The sequence below is a fragment of the Aulostomus chinensis genome, chromosome 17 (assembly GCF_037954235.1).
Source record: "Aulostomus chinensis isolate RoL2024-O1b breed Wild chromosome 17, RoL_Achi_v1.0, whole genome shotgun sequence".
NCBI classification, from domain to species: domain Eukaryota; kingdom Metazoa; phylum Chordata; class Actinopteri; order Syngnathiformes; family Aulostomidae; genus Aulostomus; species Aulostomus chinensis.
This window is the reverse complement of record NC_141336.1, coordinates 6,685,001-6,702,392: the sequence shown is the minus strand read 5'-3', so window position 1 is coordinate 6,702,392 and position 17,392 is coordinate 6,685,001. Positions and strand designations below refer to the sequence as shown.

At 40.1% G+C, this 17,392-nt stretch overlaps 1 protein-coding gene across 2 annotated transcripts in view; it reads right to left on the bottom strand.

The window, feature by feature from the left end:
* Positions 1 to 17,392, bottom strand: part of npas3 (neuronal PAS domain protein 3) — a 352,407-nt gene that overhangs the window by 195,682 nt on the left and 139,333 nt on the right. For both annotated transcript variants that reach the window (XM_086181913.1, XM_086181914.1), the window contains exon 3: positions 10,812 to 11,056. In XM_086181913.1, the coding sequence (XP_086038039.1) occupies positions 10,812 to 11,056 (245 nt within the window). The remainder of the gene's footprint in view (positions 1 to 10,811; positions 11,057 to 17,392) is intronic.

The following is a 17,392-nucleotide window of genomic DNA, read 5'->3' as shown; positions in this document are numbered from 1 at the left end:
TCGAACAGCTGCTGGGAAACCACTTCTAAGGAAAAGCAACAAGCAGAAGAGATTTGTTTGGGCCAAGAAATACAAGGAATGGACAGTAGACCAGTGGAAATCTGTGCTTTGGTCTGATGAGTCCTCATTTTAGATTATTGGTTCTACCTGCTTTGGCGTTGTGCAATGCAGAAAAGGTGAACGGATGGTCTCTACATGCATGGTTCCCACTGTGAAGCATGGAGGAGGAGATGTGATGGTGTGGTGGTGCTTTGCTGGTGACACTGTTGGTGGCACAGGGAGAACATGCACACTCCACACAGAAGGATCATGTGCCCGAGCCGGGGTCTTGAACCCAAAACCTTCTTGCTGTTAGGCAACAGTGCTAACCACTGCACCACCGTGCTGCCCAGGTGGCTCTTTTGAAGATTGTAAATTATCAACATGTTTTGAGGTATTGCACACTTTTTTGTTTCTACATATGGGGGCCAGCATGGCTCAGAGGTAGAGTGGCCGTCTAGCAAGGGTCGCTGGTTTGATTCTAACTTCCCCCGGTGACCATGTTGAAGTATCCTTGAACAAGATACTGAACCCTGAATTGCTCCCTTGATGGCCCTGTGATGGACTGGCGATCCGTCCAGGGAGTACCTGCCTCTCGCCCAAATGTCAGCTGGTATACGCTCCAGCCCACCCCCCCCCCCCCCGACTACTACTGAATTAGGAAAAATCATCACAAGAAAAAAAAAAGAAAAAAAAACACATTAAAAGACAAACATGTCAAATAGTGAAGAAAATAGATTTACACTTGCATTTACAATTTAGGGGGCAGGTTGATGGGAACATCAGAATCTGACAGTGTGAGATGTGAACATGTCGGGGTCCCGAGTGCTGCTTCTGGTCCGGTATGGGCTACAAGATATAATAGCAGCTGACTGAACATAACCCTGATAGTTGAGAAGAAACCACAACCTGCAAATATACTGATGTTTAAATGTTGGAGTCCTCTTTTAAGCAGCTTTGCTGTTGTCACAGTCATCTTGTCGTTACCTCCTCTGTTAGTCTTCCGCTTAATGTCTCCCGCACGACTGTGTCTATTATTCATCTTTATCCTCTTATTACATGATGTCAAACATTAATATTGCCCCCCCCCCCCACCTCCGCTGGAGAAATAAATCCAGTGCAAATGGGGCTTAGGGCTTCCAGTTCCACTCTGCTCAGAGGATAGTTTCACTGTTCACAAGTGTCACCTAGTAGTAGAAATAAGACATTCACACAGCAGAGGTTGAACTCTTTGAAAATCAGCACATGGCAGAAAGGTACCAGGATAAGTTGCCATTATGGACACATGCCATGACCAAAGATTTCTTTCACACAAAAACATTTTTACATGTAAAATGGTAGCAACAGTTATTTGAGCCCAAATTCACAGTTTCTTTTCAGTGAAAAATATCGAGATTTTTTTGTGTTTAGATAATCCTGATGCTCAAATTTGAGCAGCAAGTCCTCTAGCCCGAAACCAACCATGTATGTTGGTTCTGACTCTCTGGTACCACATTTCATAATGTGACAAAATAAAGGTAGTTCATACTTCAGTATTCAGTTAAGGTTAGGAATGTGAATGATACAGGGTTATGCTAGTCAACATGACAGAGGCATTTACCATGCGTGTCATGTGACTAATTAGTCGAGATGTGGTTTGTTTCAGGTAACATCAACACAGGTAGTGTCTTGCCATCTTCTAATTAAGGCCTGAGCCTGAAGGTACATCAGGCGAAGACCCTATTATGTTTGCTCGGCAGAGCAACACATTAGCAGCACTTAAAACACTATAATGAGCGCGTGCAATATGCGCATAATGTAATTTCACCGCCACCTACGGAGCCACACAACTACAAGATAATTTGAAGATAATTTGCAGCGCTATAAGTCCTCCCACGAATGTCCCACAAACATGGGACCAACACCGTTGGACTCGTCTCATGAAGACGCAAAATTCATACACTCTGACCCCTCACCTTTCTCCAACAGAATGTCCACAATTTGGACAAAACTGTCAAGATGAGGACTTTTTTTACTCCCCGAACAAAATCTATCTCCTCCTACGGCATAAATTATATCGCTTCTAAACTTACACACATTAATCACACAACTCTGCTCTTCAAAAATCTTTAAAGGTTTTTCTATGAATTACTCGGTTTCAATTTTATAAACCATCAAAGTGGGGGAGACACGTTTCACGCTTACGATGGAAGCCTATGGGGAGACCGTGTCCTCTCAGGGTACATACTGTCAAACAAAAGCTTCTCACGTCTACATCATACATCCCACAGCTTTAACAAACACACCATTGCATTCCTGACAAAAATCCCTACAAAAATCTGATATTATGTGTCACTTTTGACCAACGTATACCGACTTATTCCACTTTTCCACACTACAATTCTGTTCATCCTCCTCTGCTCTCCACTCTAGCACAGATCAAAGACAGAGCAGCGGGGGAGGGGTTCTTAAAGGGCCAGCTCTCAGCTCTGCTCTCACTCTCTGCATCAGACTCAGGCTTCTAACTCCTAAACTACAAGGCCTACAGATTTGTCAAGTACACCGTTGGATTCCGGCCGGCGCCACGCGGGGGCTCAGGCCCTAAAAACGCTGCTTGTTCTGAACTAATTTCTCTGTGGGCAGATAGGCAGTGGGAAGGGCTTATATTAATATGGCAACACAAAGAGCCATGGAAATATCAATATTGTTCAGCGTTGCTGTGGTAATGATTGCTTCAGTTAGTTTTGCCATAACTTTAATAAAATACTCTCATTCTGGTGTCAGGGTGATGCTGAGCAAATCCAAGTCTCTAACATTTCTACTGCAAATAGTACAGCGTCGAGGAACTTTTTAAAATTTATATTCTAGGGAACTTTGTAATTTTACTTCATTACATCTCTAGGAAATTTTGTATTTCAACTACATTTATCTGAACCCATCAGTTGCTTGGAAGATAAACATTTTTCATTGAAAATTAGGCAAAACCTAATAAAAATGATTTACTTTCTAATGTGAAGCCTGCCAACCTCAACAGAACACAATCAGAGCAGCCTAAGTAGAACAATGTGGCATGACCTTTCGAAATCAATGGTTTGAGGATCGAATGCTTCCATCCCCAGAATACACACGTCATGTAGAATGAGAAATTTTACTTCTAATACTTGAATAATAAGAAATTGTGGTACTTCTTCTACCATTGGTGTTTCTTAAAAAATGATTTATAACTTTCAGTGCTAAGTTTAAACCCATTTTCCACTGAAATACTTGTCAGAATAGTGGTCTTGATTCATCTCTGGTTGCTTCCTAACACTGATTCTCTGACTCCCTACTTTCAAATTGTCATAATTATCATGCCAGTCAGTAGGTAAATGTTGTTTTCACAACCTTTACAGTGGATTTTTTTGGAGACATTCTCAGTAAGAGATGACAAAAGACGTCATTTCACACTTGCCTTTTCCTCTCCTCCCTTCCTCTCTGCCTTCAGAGACGAGCGTGACGACGCTGAATCAGTGCAACTAAGGGCTGGGCTGGGGAGGTAGGAGGGGCTGGATGTGAGCGCTGTGTTTATTCGGGTGTCGGGGTCACTGTGTTCCCTCAGTATAATGGAGGAAGCCATTAGCCCAGCCAGCAGGCCGCATCATAAAAACGTCAGCTGGTACAAAGAGACGAGATGGATCATAACGAGATGAGACTCCCGCTGCTCGCTCGCTCTCTGTCTCAGGCTCACTGATAGCCTCAGTCACTCTAATTGACTGTCTCGTTTATTTTCTTTCTTTCTCCCTGCGTCTCCTCTTTATCCCTCTCATTTTTCTACTCTCTCTCTTCTCTGAGCTCATCTTTCCTTCTCTATTCTGTCTCTCTCATTGTGCTTCCAGTCACTAAGCAGGAGGTTGATTTTGTGTGAAGCAGCACACCCATCCGCTTCAGAAAAACTAACATCTTTGTAAAAATGACATCAGATATAATCTGCAGCTCCATTTATGAAGGATTCTTACTGTAGGTTTATACTGTGTATTGTAATTTTGTCTCTTCAACAAAGAAATGAGAGTTTGATTTGATTCTAAACAGAGAAAAGCAACCATTAAATGGCCATTATCATTCTGTTATCAGTGCCATTAGAATGCTTCGGGTAAATGCCCCAGACCTGCCAGAGCACCATAAGGGCCATATCATCTTTTGTTATCGTGTTTACTGTGCAGCAAAATTTTTACAGATTTAATGACACTGTTTCAGTTGTGTTTGTCATGTACATTCAGTTGACTTTAAGAGTAAAGACTTCTCTGGGTTTTTTTTGTTTTAAAAAATCTGGTTATTGTTTAACATCACAGCTGTTTGTTAGTCATATAGTTTGATTTTTTTTTTTTCAGTATCTGACTATAATACATAGGGTGTGCTGTATCATCAATACTACACCATTACAAGTAGGGATGGGAATTGATAAGATTTTACAATTCTGATTTCATTTTCAATTCTGCTTAACGATTCAGTTCTTTATTGATTGTCTCGGTTAGTTGGTTAGTTACCAGCAGTATTAACAGCAGAGGACGTGCTAGCGTTGCCGCTGCTGTTGGGTTGAGATTCACTCCGTAGCAGACCGAAAACGTGACATTCATTCAACATTATTGCATGCTGTGTGTGTGCAAATGTTTCTGTATATTGATAGTATTTCTTCCCTTTGATGAAATATCCACATTGCAAGTATTGCAAGTTGCCCTGTTGTCATCCTTTCTTGTGAAATGAAACCAAACTTTCAAGCGTTTGTGCCACTTGGATGCCATGCTTCCTGCTGGCTGCACTGGTGAATGTCACAGCCATGCATGTTGAGTTGCTTGTGGTGACATCATTCACGCCCACTGGAATTGATATTGAATTGATTCTAAGGAATACAAACACTGGGAACCGGTTCTCAACAAGAATCAGTTTTCAATTCCCATCCCTAATTACAAGCCCTCTGCATGATAAAAAAGTTCACATTGTTAATATATTTCCATTTTTTCCAACATTATATACAATTTTACATTTTGTTATGTGTTTATGCTGAATTAGATCATGAATCCTGTGAGTTATTTAGCAACAGTTTGATTTGGGACTCAAGTGTTTCATTTTTTAGCCGACTTATTTAGGGTTTACAAGTTAATTACGGTTTTTAGGTCCTCCTAAGATCCCTCTCAGGATTGGACTGTTGCATTCTGATTTGTTTATGTCACCAAAAAAAATAAAACGCAGTTGCTATCAGCTGTATTTATCTTATAGCTTCCTTTTCATAAATGTCCTATTCTTGTACCCTCTGCTATGACTTCTGTTTTGAAAACTACAGTACAACTTCGCTTTAAACACTTGAGAGGAGCACTACAAGCTAAAGCACTTTCATTCTACTGATTTATTGATGGGAGTATATAGATGGTAGTATGCCTTCCCAAAGATGGTCAGCATCAGACTTTCTTCTAGCTGCATCACATATCAAATAAGTTTGCAAGCTGACAACAGTAGACATCATCACAGGACTACACTCCTCATCTATTCAGAAAAGTTTTCACCTTAGCTCATGCAACAATGATCCTCTTTGACTTGCTGTTAATACTGTAATGGAAGAATGATGCATAAAATGATGCCAAGTCAGTTTGGGCCGAATGAAGTACATGACTGAGTAAATGCATCCCCAACTAAATTATCTACATATATAAGTCTGATATTAAATTGATCTACCGTGTTTACATATATTTTCAAAATCCAGTTTAAGTTGGACAAGCAAAAAAAAACAACTACTTTCTGAAACAACTTTTTCTCCCATAATTTACACCCCTGGTGCAGGAGATAGACCCAACAACCTTTCAGTCATAAGTTTGCTGCTCCATCAGCTCGTGTATGAGCAGCAGCCACCTCTGCTCAGCCTCCACATTTACTCACATTGATAAACTGGTTCATAAAGATGAGGAAATATTTTAACATTAAAAGCCTCGTGAAACAACCCCCTGCACATGGATAGGCACACACACCTCATGAGCTTCACAAATAGGTTTGTGAGTCTTATAAAAACAGCCATAATTCACATTTAATAAGAATGATGGAAAAATGTATTTATATGGAATGTAAATCAGCAGATATGAATGATACTGTGTGCCTATGTGTGGGTGCTTGCGTGTGTGTGCAGTGTGAAGTAGGCAGGTGTTCCAAAACATATACGTGTGACTTTGTGAAGTGTGTGTGTGTGTGTCTGTGTGTGTATGTGTGTGTATGTGTGTGTGTGTGTTGCTCGTCGAGAACAGTGTGTGTGTCTTGATTGTAGACTGGCTCATGAAGTGTGGCATTTTGGTGTCTGCTGCTCTCTGCATGCATAATGAATTGCCAGGTGTCGGAGGGGGTCACACACACAAACATACACGCACACACGCACATGCTCGGTGCATGCAAGCACGCAAAACAGACAGTCAGAGGGGCATAGAGAACCCAAAACACTCACACACACTGTCGAGCACACATACTCTTCACACATTACTGAAAAACATACACACATGGTGAGAAATTCACACATAAACACCAGCGTAAAGTCACACACGGAAATGGCGTGCGGTCAGTCATATAAATTAACACAGACACGCACACACACAGACACAGACACACACACACACACACAGCCTCGGTGTCAGGATGCTCCAAAGGTCATGGTTGTTTGTGTGGCGTCCTGCAGCAGATGTGGAGACTCTCTGACAGGAAGTCAAAACCTCCAACACTAAACTGTAGAAGAGCAACTGATGGGTCAATTACTGCAAAGGTCAATGGGGGAGGAGAGGGGAGGGGTAAGTTGGAGAGGATCAGGGTACAGGAGGATGATATGATGAAGATAAAAGGAAGGGGTGAGGATAAGTGAGAGAAAGAGGAAAGATGGTGGAACATAGTTGGAGGTCAGTTAAAAAGAAGGGCGAGGAAGAGGACATTGTGGGACAGAGGTAGAAGGAGGAAGAGTGGACAACCAAAAATAAATGAAAAAAGTGGAAGATGGAAGCGTGAGATGGAGGGGAAAGGGACATGGAGGTGAAGATGAAACAAAGGGGTGAAGACGGGGTGGAGAGGGGTACAAGATAAAAGGAAAGAAGATGAATGATGGAGAGGGGGTCAGAAATAAGGGGAAGACGAAAGAGGGGATTATGGAAGGGAAGAGAGAGGAAGGTGGAGGCAAAGGTATGGAGAGAAGAGGAGGGGAGGGGAGGTGAAGGACATATGTGGAGGAGAGGAGATGAGGAGACAAAGGACAGAACGTGAAAGGATGACAGGAAATGAGAACAAATGAATCAACATTCTGGAGGTCAAACAGTTTCAGCTTCTGGCCGATCAAACAGAGGAGTGCTTTTAAATGTACCTCTGCCTCCCTGATGTGTCTCAATAAGTCACAGGGGCAACAAAAACAAACTGTTTTGCTTTTGAAAATATTTTAAATGCATATCTATATTTTATTCTCTAACTTACACTTTTTGCACATTCACATTTTAAACTGTTTAAAATTATCCTCATATCTCTCAATTTCAACAGATATAAATAACACTGAAATACGTGTTTAAAAAGTAACTTTTAGCTTAAAAACAAATTACGATGAGACTTTATCACAAAAAATGCTTTCCCCCATTTTCATGTGACCACTTACTCAATAGGCTGAAGGATTTGAGCCACATGCCGTCATGTTTTATCTACCTGCGTCTACTTGGTGAGTTCACCACTCTCTTTTACATTAAATAGAATCAGTCTGATCAATGCTATGCACAAATACATTTTGTTTGACTTGAACTTCTTCCCTCTTTTGCTCTGGTTATACCAATGAGGGCCACTGGGGGGGTACTTTTATTGAGCTTCACCTGCATGTGCAGAGCTGTTGAGGAAACTACTGCATTAGAGTTTGAGGCAACGGGATACAGATTCAGCAGCTGGGTTGGATGAGTAAGGAATGAGAAGGTAGTAAGAACACACAGTGACAGAGGGTATTTACAGTGGGTCAAACAGCAAAAGTATGGAAAAATATGGAGTCATCACACACGGATGCACACACACAAACACAGACCATCTTCATTACCTGAACCAATGCAGAGCAGCTACAGTGGCCAAAATCAATAACTCTGCTGTACTGAATGCTCCCCAACTCACACATACAATACACACTGAACAATTACATCGGAAAAGTCACATCGGCATAGACACACAAACACACACACACACACACAATTCTGGAGAAGGATATTCATTCATTAGTGTCAGTCAATAGGAGAGAACAAGCACATGTCCAAAGACAGACAGAGCGTGTGTATTTAAACTCAATGTGTGTGCTGAGAGAAAATCTGATTACATTGAAAGTTATATAGCTTTGTGTATATGTGTGTGTATGTGTGTGTGATATTCAGGCACAAGGTGAGACCGGTCTCACCTTGCTCTGTACTACAACTTGTGTGTGTGTGTGTGTGTGTGTGTGTGTGTGTGTGTGTGTGTGTGTGTGTGTGTGTGTGTGAGACAGTATTGATGTGTGTAATTTTGATGACTGTGTTGTTTGCAACCTTGTTTCCTCCTTGTTCACTTCATGGACCTTTTAAGTGCTTTTAGACTTGTTTTTTTTTCAGAGATGAACGTATGGAGCCTCATTCTTGACAAATGTATTGAGTGACCACTAGTCCAGATTTGTAAACGTGCAACACATCTACAAGAAAGCATCCTTATTCTGTCTTCACTTTACCATTTTGACTTCGAGCTAGTGGTGGTTGGATATGATGTTACTTTTTATCAGTATTGTATAATCAAAGAGAATAAATGTTCAATTAACAAATTTATTTGAGACATAACTATTGGCACTGTCATCAAGAAAATGTGCCATTATACCATTGTCATTAAAAGTATATAATCCGAAACTTTTCTTTGCAAAGCCAGATTTTACCGGTAAACATCAACATATCACATACAAAACAAAGATCTGTGCAGTATGAGTTAATCATTGTTCTGTGTCCAACACTAATGCAAGGTGATAATTCACTTCAGGTTTGCTGTAAACACACTAGAACTATTGGTGCTTCTGTGTGTAAATTTGCAACATGTTCTGATTTTCTCTATAGGGCTAAAGAAACATATGACATGCAACATGCTGCAATCTGTGATTCCCCCCCCACACACACACACACACAGTAATTCAGTGTATTCTTCTACTTTCTCTTCATTAAAATGCATGTGCCCCTTCAAAGCCCCAACAACAATGATGCCATCTGCTGTTGTGTAGTGTAGCTATGTATTCACACACACACACACGCACGCACACAGTCATGTCCATCCCAGTGTTGAAATGCCAGCAAGCACACACACACACAAACACACACACAAACACACACACACACACACACCTACAATCTTGTTCCTGAGCAGATCAACACACAAGGAAATATATCGGCAAGAAACTTGCACTCCAATAGAAATTGTAAACGATTTGCTTTCATCTCTGGGTCATTCCTACAAACGTCCCTTTTTTTTTAAGTGAGCGCTCCTTTTCTACTACAAGTGCATTGCTCAAAGGACCCATTTCAAAGGCAAATTCTACTTAAATTCACAAGTGCTGTGTATACTTGCTACTCCAGGCAGAAATTCATCAAAGCTTAATGTTCCCTTCACAGAAAATCACTTAGTACGAGCTAGCTGTGTGTGTGTGTGTGTGTGGGTGTGTGTGTGTGTCTGTGTGTGTGTTTTTGCAGCTTTTACATGGTGTTTGATAGCAGTTTAAAGGGCCAGACACTCACTTCAGCTCCTGATCTGCCCTGCTTGTACAATTTGATTTAGATGATGCACAAGCAAATAAATGTGTCCAGCAGCAAAACTAATTTGTTCTCTGTTTAGATTTCATTGACAATGTGAGGAACTGTTGTCACTCAAATTAAAGAAAATTTCATTCACAGAATTTATGACTCCCTCCTGAAAAAAATCCCGCTCATACAAAAACAATCATTTCCTTCAAGTTTTTGGTGGGATATATTATAAAGTTAAAAACCAGCATTTATCATTCCCTGCATCTTTTAACTGACAACTGACAAGTGACAGGAGAGATAGGGGTATCAAATTGAGAATCCGTTTAGAAAAATAAATATGCTGCCCAACAACTGTGGGATCGAATGACCAATGTTTTTAGTCAACAAAAATTCCGAATGACTCAGTCCTGTTTTAATTGATTGAAAGTCATTACATTTTAGTCTAATTTGTTTCATAACTTTCTGTCCAAATGTGTAATATTTGCTGAAAACATCTGATGGCCAACCACGAACTGTTTAGTCCTGTCTCAATCATAAAACAAAGCCAAAACACATATTGGTCACAGTTTTATTAGCATAGATCTAATTTTAGTTAGTCAATATCTCATTTTAGTCGTTGAAAAAAGTTTGAAGACAAACATTTTTGGGAGTGTTTGTTGAAAAAATTAACACTTTGAATGACCTGACATTCAGTGAGGCCACAAGTGATGTCCCATTTCCTCGTTTAGGATTTGAACCCTACTCTTTGTATTCTACGCACGGAAGGGCCACTACCCAGACAAGGGCAAAGGGGATTGGCCAAGAGAATGGAATTGGGACTGAGCACAGATTTGCTCTTATCTATTCTCCATCAGTCAACGGTTCATACAAAGTCTGGAACATTCAGAAAAATGTAATATTTCATGTTACAATAAGTTCAAGACAAATGAAGTCAAAGTTGTCAGATTCATGTGATGCATGTTTTCATCTCAGCATAGAACCAACAAAGATGATAGGTGAACATTTGCCCTCCTGCTACATCCCTCCTACCTTTGACAGAGGTGTTGGGCGGTGGCCCCTCAATACGCAGGTTCCATGGCGGGTCTCCTTGGTTGGCAAAGTCCCTCATCTTCAGGTAGCTAATGGTGAGCCGGATGATGGAGGCCTTGTCCAGCTGGCTGGTGATGGCACCCGGCAGTGGCAACATCTTGGCCAGTTCGTAAAACTCAAAGTTCTCCTTTCCCCGCCGTGACCGAGCCGCATCCCGAGACTTTTCCTTCCTCAGCGCCTGCAGCCTGGATGGAGAATAAAGGATGACAAAAAGAAGGAAAACATCAGATATATACAGTATAAATATTGCATTGAATCTAAGTCCGTTCGTTTGACCTTAGAAAGATAACATCAAATGACCAACAAATGTGAGGAATAAAGAAACATTTAGTGCATTATGTGCCACAGTAAAAAATAAAAAAAATGTTGGTAAATAAATCAGCTTTGCCAGTCACAGGACTAGTAGCCCTGACACTTAACAACATGACTTAACAAATTGACAGATGCTCTTCGCTGAGATAATTAATGTCTAGATAATATCAACTGGTTCATGGTGGGTACACAGCACCCTCAATCCACATTCACAGGCAGATTGTAGAAGATATTTTAAGCCTCTGAACCCCCAAAACACACTGGCTAATCTTGAAAATAAATAAATGACAATCACCTCCATGAACCATAAAGTATCAAATCCAACTGTAGAATTTCAATATTTCACTATAATGCAACATTTAATATCAAAATATAAAAATGCAGGATGTGAATAAAAGAATGTTAATTTACACAGTCACATGGCAAGTGACAAGAAGCAAATAAATTAAAAAAATAAGTTTGGGATGAAGCATGTGTCGCAGCTATAGTTTGGTAAAGCTGTAACTATAGTTGCCTCCAGCTGTCAGTGTTCCTGCTACACTTCTTCTGTAGACACATCATAATAAGTGCACACAGTGATGCACCACCTTTAAGGAGGGAAAATGGAACCAAAGGAGCGCCAGGGTCAATGAAATTGATCAATGAGGATCAAGACTTCAGTTAAGAGGCATCTCTGTCTTTAATTTCCTCTCCTCCCTCCTTCACTGTTCCAAATAACAAAATGCAATCGTGAATATATTACATTTATTTTAATTAATAATTGTATTAACACAAACAAATATATATCTTAAATCAATACAATTAAATAAATTTTAAGAAATATGCCCCTCCTTTTCATTCCTTCACTCCATGCTCTCCTTCACCTCATCCATCACTTTCCACTCTATTATTTTATATCAAAGAGCTAGTTTACTTTTTCTCTCTCGCTCTCTCTCTCTCTCTCTTTCACCCTTCAACAACAACAGTGACGACTACACTTTCCCGCGGCCTCTCATCATCATCAGACGACACTATGAATTAAGTCGGCAATAAATCAGCAGCCAAAAACCTCGGTGGGCCTCCTACTGGCTCACACACACACACACACACACACACACACACACACACACACACACACAGGTGATTAATTTTTGCCAGAACAAAAATGTGCAAGAAAAAGTGCTAAATGGATAAAAGGGTGAGAGGGGATGAAAAGGATGAGATGGACGGATCGCGGACAAACACTGAGGAGGGGGAGGAGCTGTTGGGATTAAAGATGAAAAATGGCCATCATCTGGCCAAAAATATCATTTTCATATTGTTTGCCCTTTTTGTATCATGAAAAAGTAACAGTAAGTGAGTAGAAGAGATTACATTCACTTGCATCGAGCAGAGGAGCTTCTGATGAGCGAAAGCAAATTGTTGCTTGAGAGGACATTTCCCATGCCTGCTGCATGCACCATGTCTGGATGATACTTTGCTTTTAGGATTAATTATTTTCTTGTTAAAACTTGAATGTTATTGGAAAAGTTTAGAAAAAAGGCCAGAAAAAGTGTTGTTGTGTCTAGTCAATTTTAATAAGTACCAATAGGAATATTAAACAAAATTCATCCAAAACCTAATTAATCTTAGACTGTCTGAGCTAAGCACGTGTTTTAATAAATTAGTGAGAGGTCCAGTTGATGCTCAGTATTTTGGTCTTTTTCCACCTCAAATGTTTTTTGTGTTAATTTATTTAAGCTGATGAGGTTCTAGACCGTTAGATCTTTCGCTAATAACTTCACTCACAACTTATTCTGATAGTTAAAAGATAAAGTTATTTCATTATTATAGAAATAAATATTGATATTTACGTTAATGCTTATGTATTGTGAATTGTATATTTTTTTCTTAAGTAACTGATGTCAATAATCAGAAACATAATTTAGGTGTAATTTCTAAAGTATCTTTTGCAAATGAATAATTGTAAATATAATATTGTTGCAATTTTTAAAGTATTTTTCTGCACATTTTTAGTTTTTTTATAGTCTTTTTTTTTCACCTTTACCCATCAAATTAACTTTATTTCATTCTTGAAAATCAGGAAAATGCCATCAGCAAATTGACAAGAAAAAAGTTAAACATCAAAGTTGGTAAAGGGATATATAAACATTGGCAACTATACTAAAATATAGGAGAGAGAGAAACAAATATTTGTTTATTTTTTTTAATTATATATACACCACTATTACAGAATATCTGTTTAAATTGAAGAATTTCGGTCAAAGAGATATTTAACTCATTTTGCTTAGGACACTGCAAGATTCTCAAGGGCCCTTGGACCTCATTTGAAAACCCCTGTTGTAGCTCATCCCTGAGTGTGTATGAGGTGCAGTGATGGCTGCTGGAAGAACAAGGAGCAGCCAAGCGAAAAGAATTTATTTGTAGCGCAAACTTGGAAAGCTTTATGTTGACGGATGACAAATGTGTCTTCAGGTCTGTCTGTCTGTTTTCTGTGTGTGTGTGTGTGTGTGTGTGTGTGTGTGTGTGTGTGTGTGTGTGTGTGTGTGTGTGTGTGTGTGTGTTCTTTGACAGGGAGGTGTGTTTGACCTTGACTCAAACAGACATATTTATCATGTACCGGCTGAGTAGGTAAGGCAACACTTGTTGTGATGTGTGTGTGTGTGTGTGTGTTTGTGTGTGTGTGTTTGTGTGTGTGTGTGTGAGTGTGTGTGTGTGTGTGTGTGTGAATGTTTGGGTCTTACAAACATGAAATGAAACCATGTCGTAAAGTTCAGCCGGGTGACTTGATGGTGTTTTAAAGAGCTTGTCACAGCGGGCGAGGTGAGCGCGTGTGCGTGTCATGTCGTAAAGTTCAGCGAGGTGGGTCGATGGCTTTTTAAAGAGCTTGTCAGCTCAAAGGAAGATATGTGTGTTTCTGCATGTGTGTGACTATTTTAACAGCGGACAGGCAGAGAACATGCTGGTAAGGTCACTGGGTGGTCGAGGTTTAACTTCCAAGTCAATTGGAGGTCAAACTGGCCATCAGTCATGTGACAGAAAGGAGGGCTTTACTGAGATTTACTGTCTAGACTCCTAACACACCAACAAAGTGTGTTTTAATAGCTCTGTTATTCTATAGGTTTGGTCACTTCTACTGTCACACTGAATTTGGATTCTTAACAAATTACCTACAACCATTCCCATTTTCCAAACAAACTAACTAAAAACATTATGACCTCAAACCCTCACACTCACTTTGTTTCTGATAATCTCACTGGTAAAATCATGTCCAACACTGATCAAGATCAGATGAGATATGGCTGTGAAGTATGGTAGAACAGTATCTATATTTCTGATGTTGTATGGGATCACTTTGTTTGTTTGTAATTAAAATTAGTATAAAAACAAGCAATCTGCTTTGTATGCCTCATTATTTCTTCCAACAGCTGACAAACTCAAAAAATAACCCAGTTTAGAAATTTACACTGGGTCAAGTCAAGTCAATTTTTTTTGTATAGCACCATTCACAACAAATGTTATCTCATGACACTTTACAGGGGGAGCAGGTCTAGTACCACACTCCTTCAATGAATTTACATCCAACAACTCTTAATGAGAAAGCACATCCTGCAACAGTGGTGATGACAACCTTCCTTTTAACAGGCAGGAACGTCGAGCAGATCCAGGCTCAATGGGGACAGCCTTCTGCTTTGACGGGTTGGGGAGACAGACGTGAATGTGACCAGGAGGTGCTTTGGGTGGCCGATTCAGCCTCTTCAGGTCTGTAGCCTCCTCCAGCAGCACCTGGGATCTGGGGACCAATAAAGCTTAACGTTCACCCATGGTGATTCAAGGTGTCACACAGGTAGAGGTACTTATAGGATTTAAGTCTGGCTGGATATGACTGTAGATCATATGCAAGTTTTTTATATATAGATATAGATATAGATATAGATATAGATATAGATATAGATATTTATTTATTTATTTATTTATTTATATATATATATATATATATATATATATATATATATATATGTATGTATAAAATCGCGGCATTATATATATATATATATATATATATATATATATATATATATATATATATATACGGTAAATTCCGGACGATAGAGCGCACCGTTATATAAGCCGCAGATGCTTATTTTAGGGAAAAAATCAACTTTGTACACGTATAAGCCGCACCGTTAAATAAGCTGCGGTGCACGGTGGAAACACCTCGGCAGCCCGTTCTCGCGTTTTGACCCAGTCTTCCAGAGCGTTTTCAAGTCCGGGCCATCTGCTATTATGACCTCTGAAAGCTTTTGTCGTCTTTTTGCATTGGGTCAGTTCGTCATGTTGCCGCCTCCAGCGTCTCACCATAGATTCGTTTATGCCAAACTTACTTGCTGCAGCAATATTTCCATCTTTAACCGCCAGATTGATTGCCTTTAACTTGAAAGCTGCATCATAAGCATTCCTTCTTCTGCTCTCCGTCTTGAGGGTTAGTACAAATGACTGAAAATATAGTGTGATGCTCTTTTAACACTGCACCGCGGCATGGACTGGACACTCCAAGTACAGTACTTAGAGAAATTACCATAACATTTAGCTAGAAATTTCCCTAAGTACGGTACTTGGAGCTACCATCAGGAACAATAGGGAATTACTGCCCGCTGCCGCTGCCCGCCATACCGCAGGGTGAAGGTAAAATCCTCGTATAAGACGCATCGGAGCATAAGCCGCGGGGCATGAAGCGTCGAAAAAAAGTCGCGGCTTATAGTCCAGAATTTACGGTGTATATGTATGCACGGTGGTGCAGTGGTTAGCACTGTGGCCTCACAGCAAGAGGGTTTCGGGTTCGAGTCCCGGCTCGGACACGGGATCTTCCAGTGTGAAGTTTGCATGTTCTCCCTGTGTCTGCGTGGGTTGTCTCAGGTACTCCGGCTTCTTCCCAAAGTCCAAAAACATGCAATTGGAGACAAGGCTGATTGGAATCTCTAAATTGACCGTAGGTGTGACTGTGAGTGTGAATGGTTGTTTGTCTCTCTATGTTGGCCCTGTGATGGACTGCCGACCTGTCCAGAGTGAACCCTGCGTCTCGCCCGTTGACGTTTGGATAGGCTCCAGCACGACTCTTAATGTGTAGGAATAAGCGGAAGATGACGATGGATATATATCCCTTCATCCACTGCTTTTTTAACACAGTTTAAAAACATGCATGCTGTGCTAAGGTTACACAACACACACACACCAACTGGTTTGGCTGTGGAATTGCTGTGTGACACAGCCAAACCAGTGCTTTGCTTCATTATAATCCTTTTATAACCTTGCTACATTGACTTAAAACATCTACCTAGATTTCAGTGTGTCCTTAAATTCCTCAGAGACTGAACCTATTTTATTTTCATGCCTCATTTCATCGTTGTTCCATTCATATTTTGGAATAAACTCGATGCTTGTTTTATCTGTTTTTTCCAGATATCTGTTTACACGATCAGCTCATCCATCCACCGAGGCCAAACTGAGAGGAAGAATATTTCATTGTGTATTGAAAATAAAATAAAATCCATGCAGGAGCATCTCCAATGAGATAAAGAGACACAGCAAGCAATATGAGGAGCGAGATGAAGGAAGCGGATAAAACGCTGCACAGTGGCCGACAGGGAAATCTGGGAGGTTTGAGGTCCTGACTGCTGATAGCCATCACAAGCACACACACACACACACTACTTTACAATCTATGGACTTTGAGGCCGTTAACGGCTGATAGGGATCTCTCCGCAAACATAAACATACACACATTATCGACTGTAGATTTTAGTCGGGTGAAGATAGAAAAACAAGTGGGACTAAATGAGATAATCTACAAGCAGAGATGGTGTGAAATAATATTTTGTTCTCCAAACAAAAGGGAGGAAGAGATGTTGTTTGTGTGTAGAGAAAGCCACAACGACAACAAAAAAAAACAGATAGTTTCAACAGTAACAGCAAAATTAAAAATTCAATCTGAAATAAAAAACACTCAAGTTTTAAATGAAAAGGGGAGGGAGATCAGTCCTAGTTGTGCAAAATATTTGGAGAAAATGTGTTTAATTGATCAGAAATGAATCATGTCCATTGTGATGTTTAAATCTAGAGGAAATGACACTGTTCAGGACATCATGGTGTTGACACAGAAATACGAATCAGGTAAAGACATTCATACCTGTAACCTTGTCAATCAGTGAGATAAAGTAACTGACCTGGGA